Genomic DNA, 23,547 nt, shown 5'->3' with positions numbered 1-23,547 from the left:
ATACACTAATAGGATACATAGGGTGCAATTAGTCTCCACTAAAATAGTGTATGGGGTTGTTTATCCGGATAAATATTTATCAAGTCATATTACCTTATCAAATGAATATGGTATGAACTAATAATCGTACCCAATTAAAACGAAATAAGTATCAAGAGTCTTACCCGATACGCAAATGATAGCGGTAAATTTTTGTTTTATTAAAAGCGCCTACGTGTCACTACCATCTTGTAGGTGTCGGACCAGTGTTTGACTAAGGAAATGATAACTTGTGTTGACTAAAGAAATGATAACTTGTGATCGAGTGTATGATTCATCTGTGCACACACACACTCCAGCAATGGACTTGAAGTCGATCTGTACTTCTTCTTCCTCTTCCTCTTCGGCTAAGTTACTACTTTTGCACGGTCTCGGCGTCGCCGTTGCTGTTGCCGTCGGTGCACATGCGTACAGTTATTACCGCCAATCCACCGCCAAGTTCCGTAGTCGGGTCGTAGGCATAATTCCTGCCCGTTTTGCTTCCTCCCGGTTTGAAGGAAAACCTCTTGTTATGATCCTCGGCAAGCCAATGATCCAGGTGATCAGTTCCTTCTCCTTAACACTTTGCTTTCGGTGATTGCTCAGTTTTGAATTTCTACTCCAGTTCTTTTGATTTGCATTTGAATTCTGCTAGTTTTATTCGTCAATTTGAAGTTTCGAAGAGCTAGGTTAGCTAAATCAATTTTGTGATTGAAGAAAGTACAACCTCTTTAAGAAAGATACACACAGATTCAAATCTGAAGTTGCATTTGGTTTTGCTCAATATGATTTAGCTTGCGATCTTCCATGAATCTGAATCTAAGAAAAAGCATGGATTGAACCAAATGATTAACTGATTTTTCTCACGATTTAGATGAAATTTTTCAACAGAGAACTTGGGAAAGAGCAAAATTGGCCACCACATTGGATCATGTTGGTAAGTCCTTGATTTCCATTTGAATTTGGTATTTATGATTTTTATAGAAATAAACCATTCTTCTTTGGTTTCAGATATAAAATGCTTCTTGTTCCAAGAATAATTACCATAAAATTGTGATTTATTGCTTAGAATCATATGTGCTTTTGTTGGATATACAAATTGCTCTAAAGCGTTTTATTTGCTAGATCGTAAATCTGGCATACTTTCTAGTTTCTACCCGTAATGGAAAGAGGTAGGCATCAACCATGATTTTGCCCCACTCTTCCGTACTAGTATTTTGTGGGTCCATTTAGAGCAACTTCAATGCTTTCCTTATGTTAGCTCTTTAACTATTATAGGCAGCGGCGGATCCAAATTTTTTGCTGAGCGGGTCCACCTTTAAGGTGGATCAGAGGCCAACAAAGTCGTCCGAGGGATTTTTTAAGTTTTTTGGTTAATTTCAAGGGGATTTATGGGTGTTTATGGTTGATTTCGAGACTTTTTCGGTTTCTTTTGGTTGATTTCGAGGGACTTTTTTGTTTGATGCTTCTTGTATTCCATAATATCCCAGAGCACCCCTCAAAGTTTAGCAGGTGCATCTTTTATATCCAAAAAGAATTACTTGCAAACATAGGTTGAGCGGGTGGCTCATAGGTCCGCCCCTGATTATAGGGAGTCAAATATGAAAAAACCTCACTCTAATACAATTGGCTTCCTACATTAATTTTCATTATCCCATTCCCTACATGCTATATTATTTTATTATTTACATATGCACATCATGTCATTTATTATTGTTTTTTATTCAAAAAGTAAAAAAAGTATTATTAAAACAATGTATATTTGTTAACATGTGAAGCATCGTTGGAGTAACAATGTATTATTTTGCTCATCACACTAATTTCTATGTATTTCACTCCCTACTTTAGCTTAAATGACGGGAGTAAGATTGCAGATGCTCTTACATGCATTAGAATAAATGAAAGGCAAATCTGGCTGTGGGTTCCTTTGCTCAATGTGAGGAGAATCGCAGACCATAATCTATTCTCGTATATATTCTCATAAATTGCGCATCTTCTCGTTTGAACCTGCCCCTAAGACTCGCAAAAATGAAGAACACAGGAAAATTGTATAAAAGGAAGACTCATTGGAAAACTTAATGTCCCCATTATTACCTTGAATTAAAAAAGAGGGATGTACCTTGTAGATGGTTCATGGTTATGCTTCTCTGAAGTTTTATATTTAGTGAACCAAGTGGGATTTGTAGCTTATTATAAAATATGCATCGTTTTGTTGTAGTTGTGGCAACCGATGATGAAAAGATTGCAGATTGTTGTCGGGGATTTGGTGCTGATGTGATAATGACAGCAGAATCCTGTCGAAATGGTAAAGAATTTTTGTTATTGAAAGCAAATGGATTTTGAAAACCTGTTTTCTTGTTGACTATATTGCTTCTATCAATTGCAGGTGCTGAACGGTGTAGTGAAGCACTCGAAAAGCTTGAAAAACAGTATGATATTGTTGTCAATATTCAGGGAGATGAGCCTCTTATCGAACCTGAAGTAATAGATGGAATTGTTAAAGCTCTTCAGGTAAGACTCAGTTTGTGCTGAATCTAGTGCTTCTAGTTTCTTTATAACTATATATTACCCTCCGTCCCAAAATAAATGTCTAGATTTCTATTTATGTTTGTCCCAAAATAAGTGTCTAGTTTAAAAAATAGACAATTAAATTCTCAAATCTACCCTTAATTAATGCACAAATATTTAAAAGTTGTGAGGAAAGATATATTAATTAAGGGTAAAGTTGTCATTTTGTTAACTACAAAGTGTAATAATTATCCATGTCTAAAAGTGTGTGCCATTTCCTACTGTGGACACTTATTTTGGGACGGAGGGAATAAGCTCTTATATTCTGCAAAACTCTCACACTTCTTTATCTTTGGTGAGATTTGAACCCTTTTTAACTCCCGTGAGGTTGGGCTCTATGATTAACTCGGGTACAATTGGCCCAATGACCCTTTGATTAGTGCTTGTAATTTGTTTGGGGGCAAATCTTCCATCCAACTTCAAATGGTAGGTATGGGTATTTAAGGTACAAGTGCGAATTCAGTTAGCCACCCATTCTGTATTTTGTGGATCCCAATTTCTATAAAGATTTATGTGCGTGGGGCCCACAAAACGTAGATGAGAATGAAATAAAGTGGGCTAACAAGTAGATCGTAAATTATGTTATCAAATGCTGACATAAACACGAGTTGGGTATTCAAGAATCTTGCATGGTGGCAAATGATAAAGAGAGTACTAAACCACCAATTCAAATGCCCAGGAGTGCTGTGTGGGTCAGCACTAATCACTGACCAAGTAAGAATCAGCATCTCGGTCAGCATCATGGACCAGTGAGAGGTGCTTGGTAAACAGCATCATCTCTGACCTGTAAGCACTTGTTACCCTATATTAAGCAGGTAAGCAAACAACCCCTTAGGGGGCATTTGGTTTAATGGAATGATTTTGAGAGATTAGCATTTCGTGGAAGAATTTGGATTTAGAGGGATTTGGATTTGTAAGATTTGAAATCTGTTGTGTGTTTGGTTTGTAGGATTTGGATGGAATTGCTTATAAATCATTTATAAAAAATAATTTATATTGTATTTTTATTAATTGATTATTACAAGACAAATATTTTTAACATATTTTAAAACATTATTACATACAAATCCTACGAAATCCCATGAAATACCAACCGCACACGTGGAATTTCAATTATGTTTATAGGCTTTTAAATCCAAAAAATCCTTCAAACCAAAGATGGGATTGGAATAGAATTCAATTCCAAATCCCTCTAAAGCCAATTTAATCCTACAAACCAAACGGGACCTTAGTACGCCACTTGGTGGCCCTTTTAATAGAATGGGGGTGAACTTTCTTAATGTTGGGAAGATGTTAATTCTGATTCTTGCAGACCACCCCTGATGCAGTGTTCAGCACCGCGGTCACATCCTTGAAACCTGAAGATGCATTCGATCCAAATCGTGTGAAATGTGTGGTAGATAACCGAGGTTATGCAATCTACTTCTCTCGAGGACTAATCCCTTTTAACAAGTTTGTATTCCCGCCATAAATCTGCTCACTTTCCGCAAATTTCATTTGTTACCCTCGATATCGTTATTGGCTTCAATTTTTTTTACCAAATTGCAGGTCAGGAAAATTCAATGGCAAATTCCCGTATAATCTTCATCTTGGTATTCAGGTACTCATAAAGCAGAATTCTTTGTTATTTTCCATTGTTATAAGGATTCTTCAGGGTTTGAGTAAGGGGCTTTTTGGTTGGTTTTCCATCAAGTCCTTAATGGATAAAGTTGTCCGTGTGAATTACTATACCTGAATAGATTGAAAAGGTTTTTGTTCGGGAGGGTTTCTTCGTAAATAGGAGGGGTGTTTTTTAATTGGAAGGGACAAGTTTGAATTTTTTTTCGCTTTCTACAAAAAGCTCTCCCCTAAAAGCTTACTGAATAAGCTTCTCTTTTATATCATTAAGCACTACCAAATAGCTGGCAGAATAATATGAGTCTCATTAAGCTGCAACAAACATGCCCTAACTGTTTGTAAAATCCGTCCAGAGTTACGATTCAAAATTCCTGAAGATATATCTGAATCTGGCTCCAACATCCCTGCAACTAGAAGAAGATTTAGAACAACTTAAAGTTCTTGAAAATGGATACAAGATGAAGGTGCATTCTTGTTCTTCTCTTTACAAAACAAACTTCAAACATAACCAAGTGTTTGATATCTTACTTGACGCAGTGCAGGTTATACATGTTGATCACGATGCTCATGGTGTCGATACACCAAAAGATGTCACAAAGATCGAAAGCTTTATGCGTGAAAGGAACTTGTCATAGTTTGAAGGTTGGTTTTGTTGTTTCTTGGTTCCACGTAAATCTTTATGGGTATAGATCAGGTCTACGTACATTGTACACCTCAAGTGGGATTGTTTCTTTCATCTTTGTTGTTCGATAAGCAGGCTTGCTTGATTAGGAAGTGTTTATATACTTTCGTGTGGTATGTATATAATTAGCATTCATAGTTGAAGGAGATTTGGCTTTCTCCTTGTCAAAGAAAGCCCTTAACAAACTCATCTCATTGTCAGAAGCTAAATAAAACCCCCATGGGAGGAACGTTTTACCAAACGCTTACCTGTAAAGTTCACCACATTTGCTTACCATTTTTTTTATTAACCTGGATATCCAACCCGCTATGCGAGCCGACTAATCCCAAGACGACCACCTGCTTTGCAGATGGCCCGGAGTCACAACATTTGAATCTCCGTGACCACAAGAGGATTTTTATTCCTCTTTGGATTTGAACCTGAGACCTCCAGGTATTTTTGACCTTTGGAACCAAGCTCAAACCAATTAAACACCACCTTTATGGTTCACATTTGCTTACCTTCTCGTCCATCAAAATGGAATGTAGATAAACATCTTACTCATAAGTGCTAGGGAAAGGAGCTGTTTGGTTGGTTGGTTTTCTATCAAGACTCGTACAAGTAAAGCAGCCCAGATTGTGCAGATTTTTGTTTGGGTTTAGGGATTTTTTTGTGGATAGAAGCATGTTTTTTAATTGGACAGGCAAGTTTGCATAAAAACTTGACGTTTTGCATAAAACTATCCCCTAAAAACTTGTTGAAAAAAAAGTCACTTTCTATATCCAAAACCGATTAGATTGGGACCCTTTGTCGTTGGTTAGTTTGGGAAATGTTAAACAACCCAACAGCATAACACCTTGTAACAATGATTCAACATGTCCATAACCCAATAACCAAAATAGATGTCAAAAACACAAGAGCACAAGGTCTTTTCACCATTTGCCCATAAGCTTAGAAATTGGATTATGGTGAAAGATGCTTCCGTGAAGAACTCCTGATGGGCACCAAAATTACTTCCAACTCACTATTTTTTGTTAAAACTCAAACGTTTTGGATTGATCACATCGATGCGGATGGCCATTATTTGTCCATCCTGTTCTTCAGTCCAACTAATCGCATCCTTTTCTAGCAGCTTACTTATCTGCGTTTATTAGAGGTATTAACCAGTAATTAATGGGATTAAAAACAAAAGAAACTGTTTGGTTTTATATAATATAATTGACCCATTCCCCCATAAGCCAAAATTTTCGGGGAACATTTTCATTTCTTGTAATTTTCAATTTTATCAAGCAAACAGCCCATAAGTCTAATATGAGACCCAACATGACACCTGCAAAATGATATATGAATCATGGGAAAGATGATGAATCTTACCAAGCTTTTACGAGCTTGTTGTTTTGTTATATCAACTTCGGTTCCCACCATAACCTTCAGATAATGTATGGCTGCAAAATACCAGCAAACAGAGACGAATCACATTGTTTACGACTTTCACAAGTTAATAGAAAGAAAGAAAGAAAGAAAGAAAAATGACGACCTACATGGTATGCCAGACATGGATTTCAATTGAGTTCTCAATAGACGTACTGCGTCTCTTGGTTCATAATCCGTTACGTCAATAGAAATTGATTCCCCATCGTCTCTGCAACAACAACCAGCATAAATAATAATACATCAAACAAGATGCAATTTAAGTATTAATCCGAGGAATGAATATACTATTAGCAACCATCGGAGCTATACCGAGGTGTGCAGAAAGTCATTTGATATTTAAACCGACCTATTTAATTAGAACGACCAACCATAATCGGATATCCAATTATAATTGGATGGGTCGGTTCTTGGATGGCAGTCCAGCATTCAATAAAACCGAACCGGTCCAATCTGATGACCATCTAACGACAGTCAAATTATCATCCAATGACCATCAAATTAATAACCATATATAATTATTAACATTTTACGATATTGTTCTTATGTATTGTTTTCTAATAACTTAAGAAAATATATAGGTTTTGGTTGAAATGGTGGATTAATCGGTTAAAAGTTGGATCAAGATATTGGATGAATCCAATCCAATCCAGTGGATGACCTATAGTGATATCCAATGAATGGAACCGATCCGATCCGATCCAATCATCCATTGGATTGGATTGGATGTCCAATGTTAGTTGAATTGGATCGGATGACAAAATCCAATATCCAATGGATGATTGGATCGGATGGGAAGTCCAATGTTAGTTGAATTGGATCGGGTGACAAAATCCAACATCCAATGGATGATTGGATCTGATCAGATCCACCTAAATCCATTGGATTTCAACCGATGAACACCCCTTATAGTATAGGAAGACGAAAGATAGGATTGGACAAAAATTGCAATTATGAAGAAATTATATAATGACGAAAGGGATGATGGGGTGTAAATTAATAACGACAAACACGTAAAGGAGAGATGTCTGGAATTTGGCTAAAGATGAAAGAAGAGAAAACTATGAATCTTTCTAAATCAAACAGATCAACCAAAGGGACTTTGGCCTAGCGGTATCTGAGTTACCAATAGAGCCTAGTCTCCAAATAGGTCAAGGATTCAAACCTCACCAAAGGCGAGTAGCGTGTGTGTTTATTTGTCGTGTAGAAAATTACCTGGTTTGAGTGAGGATTTTGGCAGATGTCTCATTTGCATCTCGAGCCTTGGCCATAAAAAAGTGTCCCTGCATGGCCAAACATATTTCAACCAAACAAGGAGCACAAACAATAACCATGCCAAATAGATATGAGAGAAAAGAAAAGAACCCATCAAGCTCAAAATATTTAATAAAGAAATTGGAAAACAAAAATCCAAGCATGGGTATTCGGCATTCATACCTCTTTGATGAGCTTATCTGCAAGCTCGTAGCTACCTTTGGCATATGCATCAGCAGCCTGCCACATATGAGAAAACATTAAAGATCACAAATAGAATATACAAACTACTCATTGTAAATGAGACCCGAAAGTTCCTGCTTACAGCTCTATAATATTTCTTCATTGTAATCCAGAACTCCATTGCAGCTTCCCTTAGGATCTCATAGTTATCTTCATTTTGTTCATTTCCTGTTCATCAAACGAGATGCATATTTTAACAATTAACAATCTGATCAACCAACATATTACAATTGTTTTATCCAATTCTTGATGAAATAATGGCTGAATTGAGGGCCGTATCAAGTCCACTCCACAAGTTCATAGCCATGTCGACCCATAAAAAAACTAAACAGTAAACAGAATGACGGTGCTCTTTCATCCCATAGCACATCTCACACATGTAAATGTCAAGCAAAAAGCACAAAACTCTTACTTAAAATACCGGTGATGCTTTCTTAACACATGCTATCCATTGGTGGGCCCATACTAGTCAGTAGTAACAACGACCTCTTTACCCTTGGTGTAGAGGGAAGGTAGGCTTACATCCTACCCCATCAGACCATACCTCTGCTACAGAATTTACCAGATCTGTCTGGTTTTGTTCGGTTTTACTAGTAACAATTTCTCTACCCAAAACTTCTAAAACAGTTGTTGCAACAGTTGTAATTTATTTATAAATAAATCTTTGGTGACTAGTTTCATAAGATATAATGTCAGAAAGCCTAAGAGTTGCATGCATTGTTGAGTTAAGACCTAAAGTAGGAGACCTTATCAGGATAGACCAAGAAGATGAAACAATTACATTCGGTGATGACAAAGTGCATGACTCGATAATATTCTAATAAGCAAACACATTACTAGAATAAATAAATCTTTTTCAAATGATATAACATAAGTCCTATAGTAAGAAGTAGAAGAATTGACAAGAAAGAGCAGGTTACGAGTCCTTACCGTCCCCGTTACCTTCCTTCTTTACAATCGGAGTCCTAAACTCAGTTACTCCCTCTTCTAAAGGTCCAGTTACTAGACCAAATTGTCGTGTCCTTGGTTCTCTTTTTGGAAGGATTTTTCTTGGTTTAACTTCAGATCTTTCAGGGACAGTAAAGAGGTTGCACAAAACTTCTTTTTCAAGATCTTCCCTGCCACTGTCAGAAACGATCAAGAAACACATTTGACATTTAGGCAATGATAAAAATAAAGCCCTTTTTTTCTAAATCAACATTTACACTTGAGGAATAGGACACAGAAAAACCGGAAGCTTCATACCTTCCTGAAGCGGTGAATTTCAGCTTCTCTTCACACTTGATGTCCAGATCTTGACGTGCATCAATAGATTTCTATTATAAAATAGATGATGGAGAAAATATGAATAAGAAAGCACGGAAATGAAAGCTCATAGTTGCCACAGTCGGTAAGTAACTAGCCCAATACACATAAATTTTAAACACATACATAGATTTCAATCCGAATCATACATATTGTTTTCACCGAACTCATACTTTCAGAAAGCATAAACCATTGGCTTGGTCCTTCTAAAAGATATTATCTATAAGCTAATGGTACTTCTCCTTTGCAGTTGCATTTTGTATGGTATCATCTTCAATTTTCAGTACAATGCCTTTTTTCCAGTCGATTTTATGAATAAGGCACAGGATGGTAATCATGAATAAATTATCAAAATTAAAAGAAGTCAACTATTTAAATTCTTTCTGATCTAAAAAAGATTCCTTTATGTGGAAAACATAATTCTCAAAATTTATTCCATGAAACGTAGATCTTACAGTTTGGTTGACCATGCTTGGAGTGACATCTTGCTGATCCAAAGTGGGGGATGACATGTCCATCAGTTTCTCCATACTCTGCATGAGCATATCAAGTAAGAGGATCATGGAACGCTTGAATAAAAACATAAAATGTCGCTATACAAACAAAAATATGAACATTGAAGAGAAGATCAAAATTCAAAACTTTATACCAACCAACTAAATTAAACAAAACCAGAGAGGTTTCACAAAACATCAAACTGCAATAAGCTACACGATCCAGATTGGTGTTAGATGTGTAATATGATAGCGCATGAAACATGTTTAATCATTAAAAATAGCTTTTTAACATATATACACACACACACTAATGGAACGGTAGGCAGAACTGTTTTTAGAATCTTATTAAAAGAAAAACAAAGATTTGACAGTGTCGCCATAGCATGAATCAAAACCCTCATTAAAATAGTAAGATAAAGGAAAACACCTCCATCAGATATCAAATGACCATCATTGTCACCACCACTAAAACATTTGAACTCATAAACACAGACGAATTCAGTCGATAACCAAACTGTTTAATGTTTGTACCGTCCCTGTTATCAGTAAACTATTTTTGTAGTTTTCAGAAGAAAAAGAAAAAACCTTACCCCTTAAGGATTTAAGTTGAACATAGATCGTCGCTTGAAATATTAGATCCCTAACCGTGTAAATATAATCACATAGTGGCTTAAGAGTAAGGGCTAATAATAAACTCCGTTCATCTATCTCATGGCTTCACACCACCACTCCAACCACCCGCTGTCCCGCCACCATCCTCTCTCTCTCTCCCCCTACAGAAACCACACTACCACTAATAACAACTACCACCAACCCACCATTCCCAATAACAATAAACACCATTGCACCATCCATCATCAAACACAAAAACATCATCTTATTTAAGGAATTTCTACAACGTATTTACAACCTATTTATCCATTGACGCCCAAGTTCTTCATGACAACTGTACTTTTAAATAGTTAGTGGAAATATGCTTATAGACTTCCATCCAAAACCAATTGGCAATGAGCGAAGTCACCCTTGGATCATATATATTGAAGCAAGATTTGTCAAACGAATTTGGTGCTTGTACTCTTAACACAAGCCCTCGTGTATTGAATAGATTAAGACCGTTGAAGCAAAAACAGAATGACTGTAAGCATGCACCCAAACTTGATTCCGATACCATGACAAGATCCTTAATGCTTTCCATATAAAAAACAATTGGCAATGTCTTGAGCCACGATGGATCATGTATGTTGAAGTAAGATGATGGGTCTTCAACTGTTTCACAAGTAGTTAAGTATAATATATTAAAATATTTAGCATCCACATGCATCCATTTAAAAGCATGAAATAGACACTAATGATTTTTACATGGACATCAATAACATGGGAACACCACTCTCATCTATATTATTGTATATTAAAAACATCTTAAATTCCTCCATTTTTGTTACTTGGGAGCTCTATTTTTTTAAAAGACAAGTGATCATTGTCACTAAAAGAAAGCTATGAAAGATATGGAAAGGCGAAGATAACCTACCTCTCGGACGTCATACCCACAACCACCTGCAATTTCAAAAAGCACGGCAACATGTTAACCATAAAGTTTGTATGAAAAAAATTGAAGGACAAGTCTTTGACATTTAGCCATGCATCTAACATTAACAATTAAAAAACCTTTGTAGTCAGATAATATCAAACCCATGCCCGGACCATCAACACACATGCACTGATTGAAGCAAACTAGAAGTGAGAAGATGAAAACTCAGGAAGACAAAAAATAAGCATAAACAACTAATCAACCAACACAGAACGATCTCTTGATTGTTTCTGAAGATGGCACCTTATCAATTAAATGTGCTTTCCACCTTATGTAGTAGGAGCAATAGAGAGAGAATTTAGTTTTGTCAGACTACTAAAAAGTAATAGCATACTAGCAATAACAAATCCATGCAATATATGCTAGTAAATGACACCCAAAAGCCTTATGGTCAAAAGACTCAGGTGACATACAAACCAGAGTGAATGTTGTTTAGATTTGGGAAACAATCTATCTTTGCCACAACAGAAGTAAAGACAAATTGAGGTCCGTTGACAATTTGATGAAGGGGAACCAGTTACAATCCTGAGACCAAAAAAGATAAAAACATAAAGGTAAAATGAAAAATGATTCAAGAGAGTAATCAAGCTGATGACAATAACTACCGACGATTATGTTATTTTTGCATATAAAATGACATCAATGAGGTTTTTGAGGATCTAAGGAGCTCTCTTTCCTCGTGAAGCAATTGGACTGTCACATTTTGAAACTGTAGATGACCTTTGGTTAGAGAATCATATTGGTCGATCCCAAGCTCAATTATAACCAACTTATCAACAAAGATGATAGAGTCCCGCCCGACCAAAAATTGACGATGTGAAAAGATAATAGAAGCACAATCTGGTGATTCTGCAACAGCACTTGATAATGGTCATTTGCTTCATGTAAATTCAAGTGATTGTTTTAGACCACTCAATGTAATATTAACATCTGGATAAAAAAAGTGTCCTAACATAACAGAACAACAATTAACACATCTTGGCAGAGTTTGCTGCACTGGGAAGAAAAAGGATTCCAGAGAATACGGGGGTCATCATCACAAGTTACAGAAACAAAGTAACAAGATGTCAAGGATGATTAATATTCTATGGACAAGAGATGAACTACTCTTTACATTAAATGCTTAACTATCCCAACCACAGAAATAATCACATACTGTTATTTGATCAAATACTCAAAAGCAAGAAAATCTGAACGATTGGGTTCTCACCTACAACTTCTTTAATTACTCCCATGTCTAATTTAAAGCCGTCCCCAAGCATCTTAAGAAGGAATTGTTCAATCTCCTTGTTCATAGTTCCTGTTGTTGCATTAACTGATTGTGGTTTCTCAACCCATATCTGAGAAACAGGAAACTCAGTTGACATCAACTTCACCGGTTTGGTAATTTCACGATATTCTTTAGTGGAAGGCCTTGATCTTCCATAGCCAGCACCAATTATGCCTGAAATGGTACCCACTGATATGCCAGAATTTTTTGGCTTAGATCGAGAAAGAACCTTTGGAGGTTCATTAATTGAAGTGGCTGACATTGTAGTATCAGCACCAGAAACTGTACCCACCGATATACCAGAGTTTGTTGGCTTGGGTTGAGACAGAATCCTTGTCTCATAAGACTTCCCCATAGGATTATTATCTGAACCAACAGCTGATTCACTGGTCAAATCATCCGTCGATATGGGTATATCATTGCTGGAAGAACTTCCCAGCATATTACAAATTATTTCGCTAGCTTTACGTAAATCATGTTCTGCTTGGCAATAAGCAGACGCCATGTCATTGATGGATATCTTTGATCCAAAAGCTTCAAACAACCATTCCAAGTTCTTGTCATCATCATTGGAACAAGTTGAACTGGAAGAAGGTCCATCCATCCTCGTCCTTTCAGGCACAAACAAGGTATAAGCATCATCATTAACAGTTTAAAGAAATAAGGACCTGAAAAAACTACTACTTGATTACAATCAATAACAACCAAAAAACTTCAAGTCTAGTTTTCTGCACAACGTTTTACACATATACAGATAACTTCTCTGTACTACCCCTAAGGATTGAAATATTCCTTCCAAAAATACCAAACTTAATAGTTAGGATTTTCAATCCCAAAAAGGCCAACTTAACTGTTTCATCCTCCTTGATCTAGCCTGATTTTTGCATGCATACACAACACAATCTCGTTTTATAACCATTTTCTTTTGTTACAATTAAGTTTAGTCAATAATCATCATTTGTCAATACATGTTAGCATATTGCATACATTAAAATGTACAAGCAATGCTTGTAAATATCTCTGGAAGAGTGATAAGTAGCAATGTACTTAACCAATAAGCATAATTTACATCTAACCCATCAATTCGCATTCTCGTATTTCGTAACTACAAATGTTCTTAGGAAATCTTTCACCGGTTAAAGTAGCATGCGAGTTTAATCACTAATGTCTATATTATTAGCAGAACCATTAATAACCCTCTAGTCAAACTAGGTCAGTTTTTGGCGGAACAGCCTGAACCCAATCTAACATCTTGAAAAGTAAATATAGATGAAATTTCACGCCATAAAAGCAAATATCAATAAATAACACAAATCAAAACCAAAATCAACACAATTTGCATTTCTTCCGATTGTTTTTTGCATTGTCATGTATCGAGAATTCTTAGCATCTTAACCTACTTGAACAAATAACCTATCGATGCAAAAAAAAATCATATTCAAAATCGTCTACTCTAACTACAATCCAACACAAAAATCAACAATACAGTAACCTAGGCAAAATCTACACACTTTACAGTGAATGTATACAAGAATTAACACTACTAAAGTGGAAATCATCGGCGGTACTTAAAAACAGTACGATATATAAAACGGTAGACTAAAAAGCTTGGATCTATATACATGGCGTTACAGATAATCTAAGCGATTGTTGAGAAAAGTTGAGATGTTTGTAGATTGATAATCGTCGTCGTGTTCGATGATGATGATGATAGTTGGGGGAGAATTTGGAAGCAGGGGAAACACTCTCCTTCTCTGAGAAACTTCCCTTTTCCCAAGAGAAGAGAAGGTGATCAATCCATCCAAAAACTTTTGGATTTCAATGTTTTATTTTATTATTTATTTATATCAATATAATACGAGATTTTATAAAAATAATGTATTTTTATTATTAAATAAAATGTAAATTTTAAAAATATCATAAAATTTTAAAAAAACATATATTAAATTAATTATTTAAAAGATTTTATTCGTATAATTTATTATTCAAATTATTTATTATAATTTAATTTTACGTAACAAAATAATTTAATTTAAGTTTAATAATCTAATTTTTTATAAAGTTAATAATTAAGTATTCAGTTATAACTTAATGATTATCTTAATTATATTTAGATTTTTAATATTTAAAATGAAATGTTTATCTTGTATTTGATTATATTTATAACAGTTAGTTGCATGAATTCAAATATGGAGTTTGGTTAAGTTATACTTACGCACAATTTACTTGTAATATTTGAAGTTTAAGTAATATGCATCAATAAACAGTACTTCATATATAAAAAATGGTTTTTAAGAGTTTTTGTCAAATGTTTTATAATATAGTATACATTATATAAAATTAATCATATCAATACACTTTATAAAAAACACAATATATTCAATCTGATTGGTGAAAATTAATAAAAAAAAATGCAATTTAGAAAAAAATACAAGGATAAAGATTAAAAATTGGAGATTAAGCAACATTTATAAGAATTTGAGGGTATTGTGGAATGTAGGAAAATATAAAACAATATTAATAAATATATTTTATAATTATTAATTTATATTTTTGTATGAATTTTAGCTTGTATGATTTATTAAAGCAGAAAAAAATGATTAAAAAACTAATAAAAAAACAATGATGAAAAAGGAATGTAGGCATGAACCTGGTTTTTGTTCAAGAACATGTTAGAACTTGTAACTGGACAAGAACCTATGTTTCACAATAGAAGTTCTTATAAAAATCCAACAGGGATCTCAACAAGAACTTCCATTTTGCATGCTCTAGTGCTTAATAGTCTCTTTAAGCACCTAGTACGTATGTTACATGTATGTAAAAACTTGTTTCGATCATTTCGAGAACCCTACAAGATCAGATGACTCTCATTCGAGTTATAAAACGAGATACATATCTATAAACGTTTTTCAGATGAATGCATGATGTGTGTTTTACACGTTTTGAACTCTTTAGCATGCCAAAAGAATGTATCGGCAAAGGAAAAACGTGTAGTTATGTACTAGATGTAGGGGTTGTTTGGTCGGTTTTCCATTAAGTTATGTATCGATAAAGGTGATTGTGTGGATTAATCTGTCTGTATGGATTGAGAGAGTTTTTGTTTGCGAGGGTTTTCCATAGATGGAACTTGGAAGAAGCATGTTTTTTAACAAGGGGTAGGTTCGGAAAAATCTGGTTTTTTGCATAAAGCTCCCCCTAGAGGCTTACTGAATAAGTCACTATCTATATCAATATATAGAGACTTCCGCTGCAAATGTTTAGTTTAAAGGTGATTTACGTTCATAAGATAAGTCAAGTAAGCACGCAATCACACTCTAGTACGTACTAACAAGTACATGATACAACATTCTCAAAACTCGTTCACTATAATTGACAAAAACAATTGATTAGAACAACCAGAGTTCGATAGCCAAACTTCGGTTGTTCTGATTTTATTTGCTCAAAGGTCTACAATCAATGCAAATTCTGTTGTAGAAAAGCCGAAAATGGTGCAAAACAACACAAAAGATTGTGCCTTTCCTCGATTCAGCGGGGAAAGTTCCAATCTTGATTGTTTTCTTCGTATCGTAAAACGAGGTTTATGTCTACATTTACAGTCATGTAAAGTATCAAATATCATTATATAATTCCGTTCCTATAGATTTGTAACCGATCACTACCTCAACATATTAACACGAAAAAACTATAAAAATGTCGATATTTTTTTCATTCTCGCGGAGAAGGCAATGACGATGATCTGGTGATAATTTCTGGCACAAAGCTTGGGGAAGCCGAAGAAGACACGGAGGCGCAAGGTCGAAGGAGCGGTGTACCGGCCCGACTTGAATTTTCATTAGCAACAAAAGGGGAATCACCGTTAATTATGATGCTACGCGGTTGTAACTCGATTTCAAGACCCTCACCAGGCATCATTCCGGCCCGTGGACTATCGAGATCGTGGTGGTCGAATTCCTCTACGGATATCACAGTGCTCGTGTCAGTGTGAACGGTTGAATCATCGCCATACATGCCAAGCCTTCTTCTCCTCCGTCTAGCTTCCTTTCCCCATCCATGGATCGTATCTCTTATTCTCTGTGGAATCAAAGCCGCCTTGTAATTTGTACCCATCTGCAGAACATGTGGAACCCATCAGATTACTATCCAAAATAGCCCTTATATAGAGGGGGGTTTTCTATATATATATATATATATAGGTTTGATTAGTTCGTGTCTAGCCGATGTTGGACTCTAACATGCCTCCTCAAAATGGTGGCTCTGATATAATGTAAGAATATATGAAACCCCATCAGATTACTCTCCAAAAAAGCCTTTATAGAAAGAAGAGAAGTTTCTACATATATACAAGTCCAATGGTCCATACCTAGCTAATGTGGGACTCCAACATGCCCCCTCAAACGGAGGCAGAAGCATGTTGAATCCCTAAATGTGGTAGACTCTGGCTCCGATAACATATGAGAATATGTGGACGCTATTAGATTATTCTAAAAAAGAGTCCTTATATAGAGACAAAAGATTCCTACATACATACAGGTTTGATGGTCCGTGCCTAGCGCCCTAGCCGATGTGGGACTCTGACAAGCCCTCTCGATAGAGGCAAAAGTGAGTCCCTAAATGTATCCTCCAAAAGAGCCCTCATAGAGAGTTATCGTACTCAACATGCTTCGATGGTCTGTACCTAACATACAGGACTCAAAACACTCTAACTAAATTCATAAGAATCTCCGGTATCTCTTTCATGAATACAACTACAATCTCTAAAAGCCAACGTTCTTTTTGGTCGTAAATCATACCTGGGTAACGAGTGCATAAAGTGGTAGGGTGCTATAGCTGCATAAGAACTGGCCGACAAACCTGGATAACAGAAAGACGACAAAAGAATAATGAATGATGGCTCGTGAAAGCAATACATACGAAATCCAATTAAGATCAAACCGAATGAAACCTTATGCATACCCCAAAATCAGCCGGATATACACGAGCATATGGTTCTTGATAAAACAAGAATTATAGCCGAATTGCCACTGTAATAGAACAACATAAACCTTTATATAACTCAACTTTCAAAATCAAAATGTGGTTCTGAAATCAAGTAGAAAAAAATTTACCCAAAACCAAAAGAACGAAGCTAACTCAAATGCGTTCTGCATTGAAATCGATCACAAGTTAGAAGCATGAAAAACTAACGTTTAATGTGCAAGAAGATCTTCAATAAGAATACGATGCTAACCTGGAAAAGAATAAAATGGATTAAAGAGAGCAACAGTTCCGGCTTTTTAAACCAGAAAAGTTCATCTCGAGGCTTTAACCTTGTTTCAGCAAAATATCCGGTAATTCCTGCACTCTCGAGTGCCAAAGTAGCGATAACATGTTGCAGTTTTGTACCCACAAGTAGAACAAGCTGAACATAGACACATATCCGCCATCAGAATATTCACATGTGAATAGAGCACAATCAACACTCTTGATAGGATAAGAATGAGTACTTACAGTGATCGGGATAATGGCGATCCAGAAATAAAGATTTGATCCTGCAAGCAAGATATACAAGTTTGATTAATGAAGTTCATTTGCCGTTCTTCAGTATTCAGAATTCGAGAAGTAAAACAAGTACCTTTGATATTAAAGAGCATAAAAGCCACAACAAAGCCCCAAAGTGGGCCACTGCAGAAAACCGAACAAGCAAAAATTTCACCAACTTCCTTGACGGTTATAATATTCATAGAACCAACGAATAAAGCCAAGCTAACAATTGGCAGATCCCATCAGAAAACAAGAAGATCCCGTACCTTACTCCAACTATTCTTTGGAATTCTTCTTCCATAGAACGAATCATATAACTGTGAAAATCGTATTTTGACGTGAGGTGGTGGTTCTGCCAGGAATAAGAAAAGCAAACAACCGTGAACAATAATTTGAAGGTACATAATTATGAACGAGCTTATGGCATAATTCAACCTAAAACATGTAAATTACAACAAATATAACTCAATTGCCAGTTATTTCATTTAAACTCGACACACACACACACACATATATAGATAGATAGATAGAGTGAGGTTTCGGGGAGAACCCCAAAAAACGAAAAACTAAGTAACGCCCTAATAACCATTCATATGTACGGAATGCACATATGCATACTTGACAAATTACTTGTATGCAACTATGCATATCGTACATGAACAATTACTAGGGTCTTCTTCAGATTTTCATTTTTTGTGGTTTTCCTGAACCTGATAAATCTACTACATAAATTAGTGATTTGGGTTAGCTCAGTGTTTCGTACCATGATGAAGGCTTTCCGCAGGGTAAGGTAATCTGCACGAACAACAGAACGCCCAAATTGCCGAAAGAAACATATCTGTAAAGCAATTTAAATCAAATATGTGTGTGTGTGTGTGCTGCAACACAATTTCAAGTTTACATTTGTATAGAATGAAAGAAGCTAGCAATGCAAGTGAAGCTGGATGGCCAGTGTACCTACCATCCAAGTAAAGCAACCATTTCTAACCAAAGGATTGGATGCGTGGAATTTGACCATAGTTGACTGTCTCCGCATTGTCTCATTTCTTGATATTTCTGCCATAAGAAAATAAGTTAACGAACAACAAACCTATAACGTATTCTATTTTATTATAACAATTGGAGATTATCAATTAGATATAGAGGTTTGTATGTAATACCAGTTAGCACATCATGCCGATCCACTTGAGCCTCATCTTCCCATTTCCTCCAACTGTGGATCTGGCGAGATTACAACAAACACGGATTTAACAAGGCCATCAACATGTTATAAATTCATATCTTTTTCTCATTTAAACAAAGCCAGTTAGACTACGGCCCTGTTTGTTAGCAGCTTAATGAGCTTATTGGTATTTAGTTGCAACTTATTCTGTTAGCTATAGATGATTGTTTGGTAGAAGCTTAATGATATAGAAAGTGGTTTATTCGGTAAGCTTCTAGGGAGAGCTTTATGCGGAAAACAAAGTTTTTCCAAACCTGCATCTCCCAATTAAAAAATTATGATCCTTCCACCAATGAAAAAACCCTCCAAACAAAAACTTTCCCAATCTATACAGACAGATTACTCCACACAAACAACTTTATCCATACAAAACTTAATGGAAAACCAACCAAACAACCCGTAAGTAGGAAGAAACAACGCAAAACAACAAACTATTTCATATGCAATATGGTGTGGCATGTAATCTAAGTGATGAAGACAATTGGGCATTCGACAAGATACTTCAACTTCTTTATAATACATTTGATACAAGAAACTACGGATTTAACCATAGTAAAGACTCGTATACAGTTGTTTAGACCCAATCTTTCGCAACAAATTATAAGCATTTGACAATGGCACATAAAGATTCCTCTGTATTTTACCATTTCAAGTTATGTTTTCAATTAACTTGCATAGTGCACGACTGGTGGCTCTAAAAGTTTTAATCTTTTTACATTCAAGGAGGGAGGCTAGTAAGCGGGAACGTGAAAAAGAAGTCAACAATTAAGAGTAAAGATAAGTATGTAACCTTCACTACAGCCAGAAGCATCGTTAAACAGCTGTAAGAGACGTGAGTAATTGCCATAACAAAGATAAAGCGATGCAGTTGCTCAAGGCCTTCGTATGATACAAAAGGCTCGTGATCCTGTAAAGTTTAAATGAAAAGACAAGTCCTAAGATCACCCAGGTGCATTGAATGAATTAAAAGTTTAATGGATATACAGAAAACATTAACACGATACAAGAAATGTACATTAACATGACTCACCTTTTGACAGGTGTTTTCATTCAATTCATTCAATACCCTCCTAACCGAATGAGGATTAACGATCATTAAAAGTTTACGTTTGCTATTTTCCATTTCTTCGTCAACCTCAGACCCGGTGCATGGAGCAAATGCACTATTATAATACTTTGATGGGATACAAATATTCGATATAATGCTAGACGTGGCTGTAAGAAGGAGAGATATGAAGCCAAGAAGCATCAACTCTGCACACAAACAACCAAATAATGACAATCAGAATGGTGAATGCCATATGAAGAGTTTTAGATTTCTTTCAATCGGTTCCCTATATCAAAATACCTTCTTTCATTTTCTCCACCGCAGCAAGCAATGGCTTGCGATTTGTTTTCTTCAACCACTGGCATATCAATACAAAACGTCAGAAACAAATAAAACCTCTTCCACCTTGAAGTATGCACATAGAAAGACATAAAGAAGATTCAAACCTAAGGGTGCATTTGGTACCCAGACAAGACAGAACAAGAAAGTTCTTCGGTGTTTGGTAAGACAGGGCCGGACATAATAGGACCGGTAAAATGACCAAATACCCCTATGAGTTGTTTAGTGTTTTCTTTTTACCAAATAATCAATCTAAATGAGAATTAACAAAAATATTTAAAAGGGAATTAGGTTTTAATTTGAGGGTATATTGGTAAAATATAGGCTTGTTCTAGCTTGTTCCATGGGGTAGGGTTGGAACACGCCAGTTCCACTTTGTTCCTATCTTTTCTACATAAAAGTAATGCCAAACATGGAACAGTGCTCCCTGCTCTATCCTGTCAAGAGCATCAAACACACCCTAAATGTACATACAAGTTCCAAAGGACCTTTCAAGATTCTGTGTCAAACTAGCTGTCAAAGGCATTACACAAGAATACAGTTCTGTCCATGATCACACAATCACAATACTAGATAAAGATACATATATTGAACACACTTTGATTAAGCACGAAACAACATCTCAACATGGTGTTATTGAGCCAAAATCAAGAATGAATTTGACTTGATCTTGATGTTCAAAGTGGAATACATACCTAAAGAATCACAATTGAAGATATGAAACCAAACAATTAGAAACAACAACACTTACATTGCTTAAACGATGAATTGATCGCTCAACAAGCAAGGAAACAACAACAAAGATGGTCAAGACTGTAGCCACAGACCATGTTGGAGTCAAAGCCAAAGATCTTGATTCTTCTTTAGCATCCTCGGACGACATTTTTCAACAAATTCTATAATTTAACCCAATTTTTCCACCACTCTAGTACGACCCTCTTTGTAACTCCTTACCACCAAACCTCCAAAACACACACAACATCTAAAACCCTTTCTTTCCTTCTTCTATCCCAGAGTAAAGAAGTCTTGATTACTTGAAACCCACCATCACTGGCTAATCCAATGCAATAGTTGTGTTTTTTTTCTTGAATATATGTACAACCAAAAGTGATCTCTCTCACACACCTTTCGTCAAACAGGTCGTGTGCTCACAATAATGAAACAATACTCCAAATACGAAACCCCCCACTCCCCTTAGAGTTCACTAGTAACATAAAATTTACAAGTAAATACAGTGCATTTCTTGAAACAAATCAAGATTCGTAACTTTCCAACTCGATCTTTTATCTCTACCTTCTTTGTATTTGTATCAAGATTTGAAAGATTCAAGACAAAAATAACTTTCAAACGAATCTTCACTGGTTCCAAGATACCCAACTCTTTCTTTTTTTTCACTCTGTGAAATTAAAGAAATAAAAAAAACACCCCAACTCACCTTTCTCGCTGTAATAAAGAAATATACAAAGTACGCTGGGAGACGAATGATTAATACATGATTGGGGGTTTTTCTTAGCAACTTCTCAACGGAGTCAATAATCCATCCAACTGGAGTCTGAATGATACACCTTCACACCTCTCTTCCCCTTCCGCTTCTCTCTCATAATACACGAACTCATAAATACGTAAGAGAGAATTGCGGGCCGCTCCAAATTTGTGCGTAATTGGCGGAAACGACGTCGGTTGTCGCCAGCATTTTGAAAAAGGGAAAAAGGGTGAACGCTAGTATTTAATAACAAGTTTGGTAATATATTTAATCAAGGTGGGACCACCAGGTTTATTTTAGGAGGTGTTTGTGGTTGCTTATAAAAGTTGTTTTTTAATTTATTTTAGTTTGACAGTGGTGATAAGCTATTTTTTGGTGTTTAGATAAGAAAAAAAACAACTTATACCGGTGTCAAACTGGTAATAAGCTGTTTTTGATAAGTTAATTCTTCATGACTTATAAAAAACTGTTTATTACCAGTTTACAATTTTAACCTTGTTTTATTTAACTCCGGTTTAATACCACATAAGTTAATAAACACTTTTACAAAAAAAAGCCTAAGTTGTTGCTCAAGGGTGAGGTCTATAGGGTGTAAATGAGCTGAGTCGAGTTGAGTAGTAGGTTATTCGAGGTCGGTTCTAAAAAGTTGTATCAGGTTCGATTCGGCTTCGAACTCGAATAACTTTTTTAACATGGGCTCGAGCTCGAACTCGAATATTTTTTAAGTTATGGAGCTCGAGCTCGATGCTCATTTATGGGCTTGTACCCACGATCAATTAACTCGTTTATTGGCTTGAGATTGATGATTTATACATTTTTATTGTATTATTTATGAACATATGAGTATGTTTGACTCGAAAAAAAGGTACATGCTCGAATGCCTCAACTTGACTATAAAGTTTTAATCGAGCTTTTGAGTAAGCCGAATCGAACATTGGTTTTATGAAGATCGGCTCGTTAAGTTAAACGAGATCTATTTTATGTGGACAATTATTCTATGACGAATGGATTGGAGTCGAGTACGAGACTTTAGTGTAATAGTAGACTATTTTGACACATACTAAGGACTCCATTTGTAAAATAACTTATTGTGCTTTTATTCTTGCCAATAAAACTCCGGTTAATCTAGACCTTCTGTACCATCGAAACGTCGTTCTAGGCAGATCCCGCTCCTAAACATAAGGGATAGGGGTCTTGGACACTGACCTACCATATCAAAAGGGTCGTAGAGAACCTAAAGCACGAAAGAGGCTACAATGAAGCATTCATTTGGGACTGTGTTGGCAGTTGCTGAATGGTTTACTCCAGAATGATTAAGTGGTCAGAATGATTAAGATCTTCTTATGATGTAGTGCAAAATAAAATATAATTGTTTGGTAATTGTTCACAATAAAATTAGGTCGTTGAATGGTTAAAGGAGGCCTAAGATACAAAATCATTCAGATGATTTCAGAACCATTACGAGGCATAATTTTTTGTGTCA

General features: G+C 35.7%; 3 protein-coding genes across 4 annotated transcripts; 1 reads left to right on the top strand and 2 right to left on the bottom strand.

Annotated features, from left to right (window-relative positions):
• Positions 1–304: 304 nt before the first annotated feature.
• Positions 305–5,074, top strand: LOC112516814 (3-deoxy-manno-octulosonate cytidylyltransferase, mitochondrial-like). Of its 2 annotated transcripts, none has more exons than XM_025124048.1 (8): positions 305–577; positions 910–955; positions 2,237–2,323; positions 2,405–2,529; positions 3,899–4,038; positions 4,135–4,186; positions 4,557–4,667; positions 4,746–5,074. In XM_025124048.1, exons 1-8 carry the CDS (start codon positions 341–343, stop codon positions 4,836–4,838), a joined length of 891 nt encoding a protein of 296 aa, XP_024979816.1. In that variant the 5' UTR covers positions 305–340; the 3' UTR covers positions 4,839–5,074. The 2 variants fall into 2 exon arrangements, with proteins under 2 accessions (XP_024979816.1, XP_024979815.1); XM_025124047.1 differs by having other exon boundaries at positions 4,741–5,074.
• Positions 5,075–5,695: 621 nt separating this feature from the next.
• On the bottom strand, positions 5,696–14,255 carry LOC112516987 (putative nuclear RNA export factor SDE5). The gene is made up of 12 exons (XM_025124267.1): positions 14,075–14,255; positions 12,393–13,063; positions 11,123–11,148; positions 9,553–9,630; positions 9,038–9,108; positions 8,723–8,916; positions 7,875–7,960; positions 7,733–7,789; positions 7,511–7,578; positions 6,406–6,506; positions 6,239–6,309; positions 5,696–6,005 (listed from the first exon to the last, which is right to left on the bottom strand). Coding segments are annotated over exons 1-12 (1,542 nt in total). The 5' UTR covers positions 14,077–14,255; the 3' UTR covers positions 5,696–5,888.
• A 1,669-nt stretch (positions 14,256–15,924) lies between these two features.
• LOC112517005 (MLO-like protein 14) lies at positions 15,925–21,464 on the bottom strand. Its single transcript, XM_025124286.1, has 15 exons — positions 21,333–21,464; positions 20,543–20,600; positions 20,225–20,448; positions 19,985–20,101; positions 19,133–19,193; positions 18,934–19,028; positions 18,736–18,810; positions 18,239–18,324; positions 18,064–18,113; positions 17,940–17,980; positions 17,680–17,850; positions 17,558–17,593; positions 17,406–17,473; positions 17,243–17,303; positions 15,925–16,559 (listed from the first exon to the last, which is right to left on the bottom strand). The coding sequence occupies exons 1-15, from the start codon at positions 21,462–21,464 to the stop codon at positions 16,158–16,160; spliced, it is 1,677 nt and encodes a 558-aa protein (XP_024980054.1). The 3' UTR covers positions 15,925–16,157.
• Positions 21,465–23,547: the final 2,083 nt, after the last annotated feature.

The sequence above is a fragment of the Cynara cardunculus genome (genome assembly GCF_001531365.2).
Source record: "Cynara cardunculus var. scolymus isolate 2C chromosome LG 8, CcrdV1, whole genome shotgun sequence".
Taxonomy (NCBI): Eukaryota; Viridiplantae; Streptophyta; class Magnoliopsida; order Asterales; family Asteraceae; genus Cynara; species Cynara cardunculus.
Note: the sequence above shows the minus strand (reverse complement) of the source record. Positions and strands in the feature narration are given on the sequence as shown.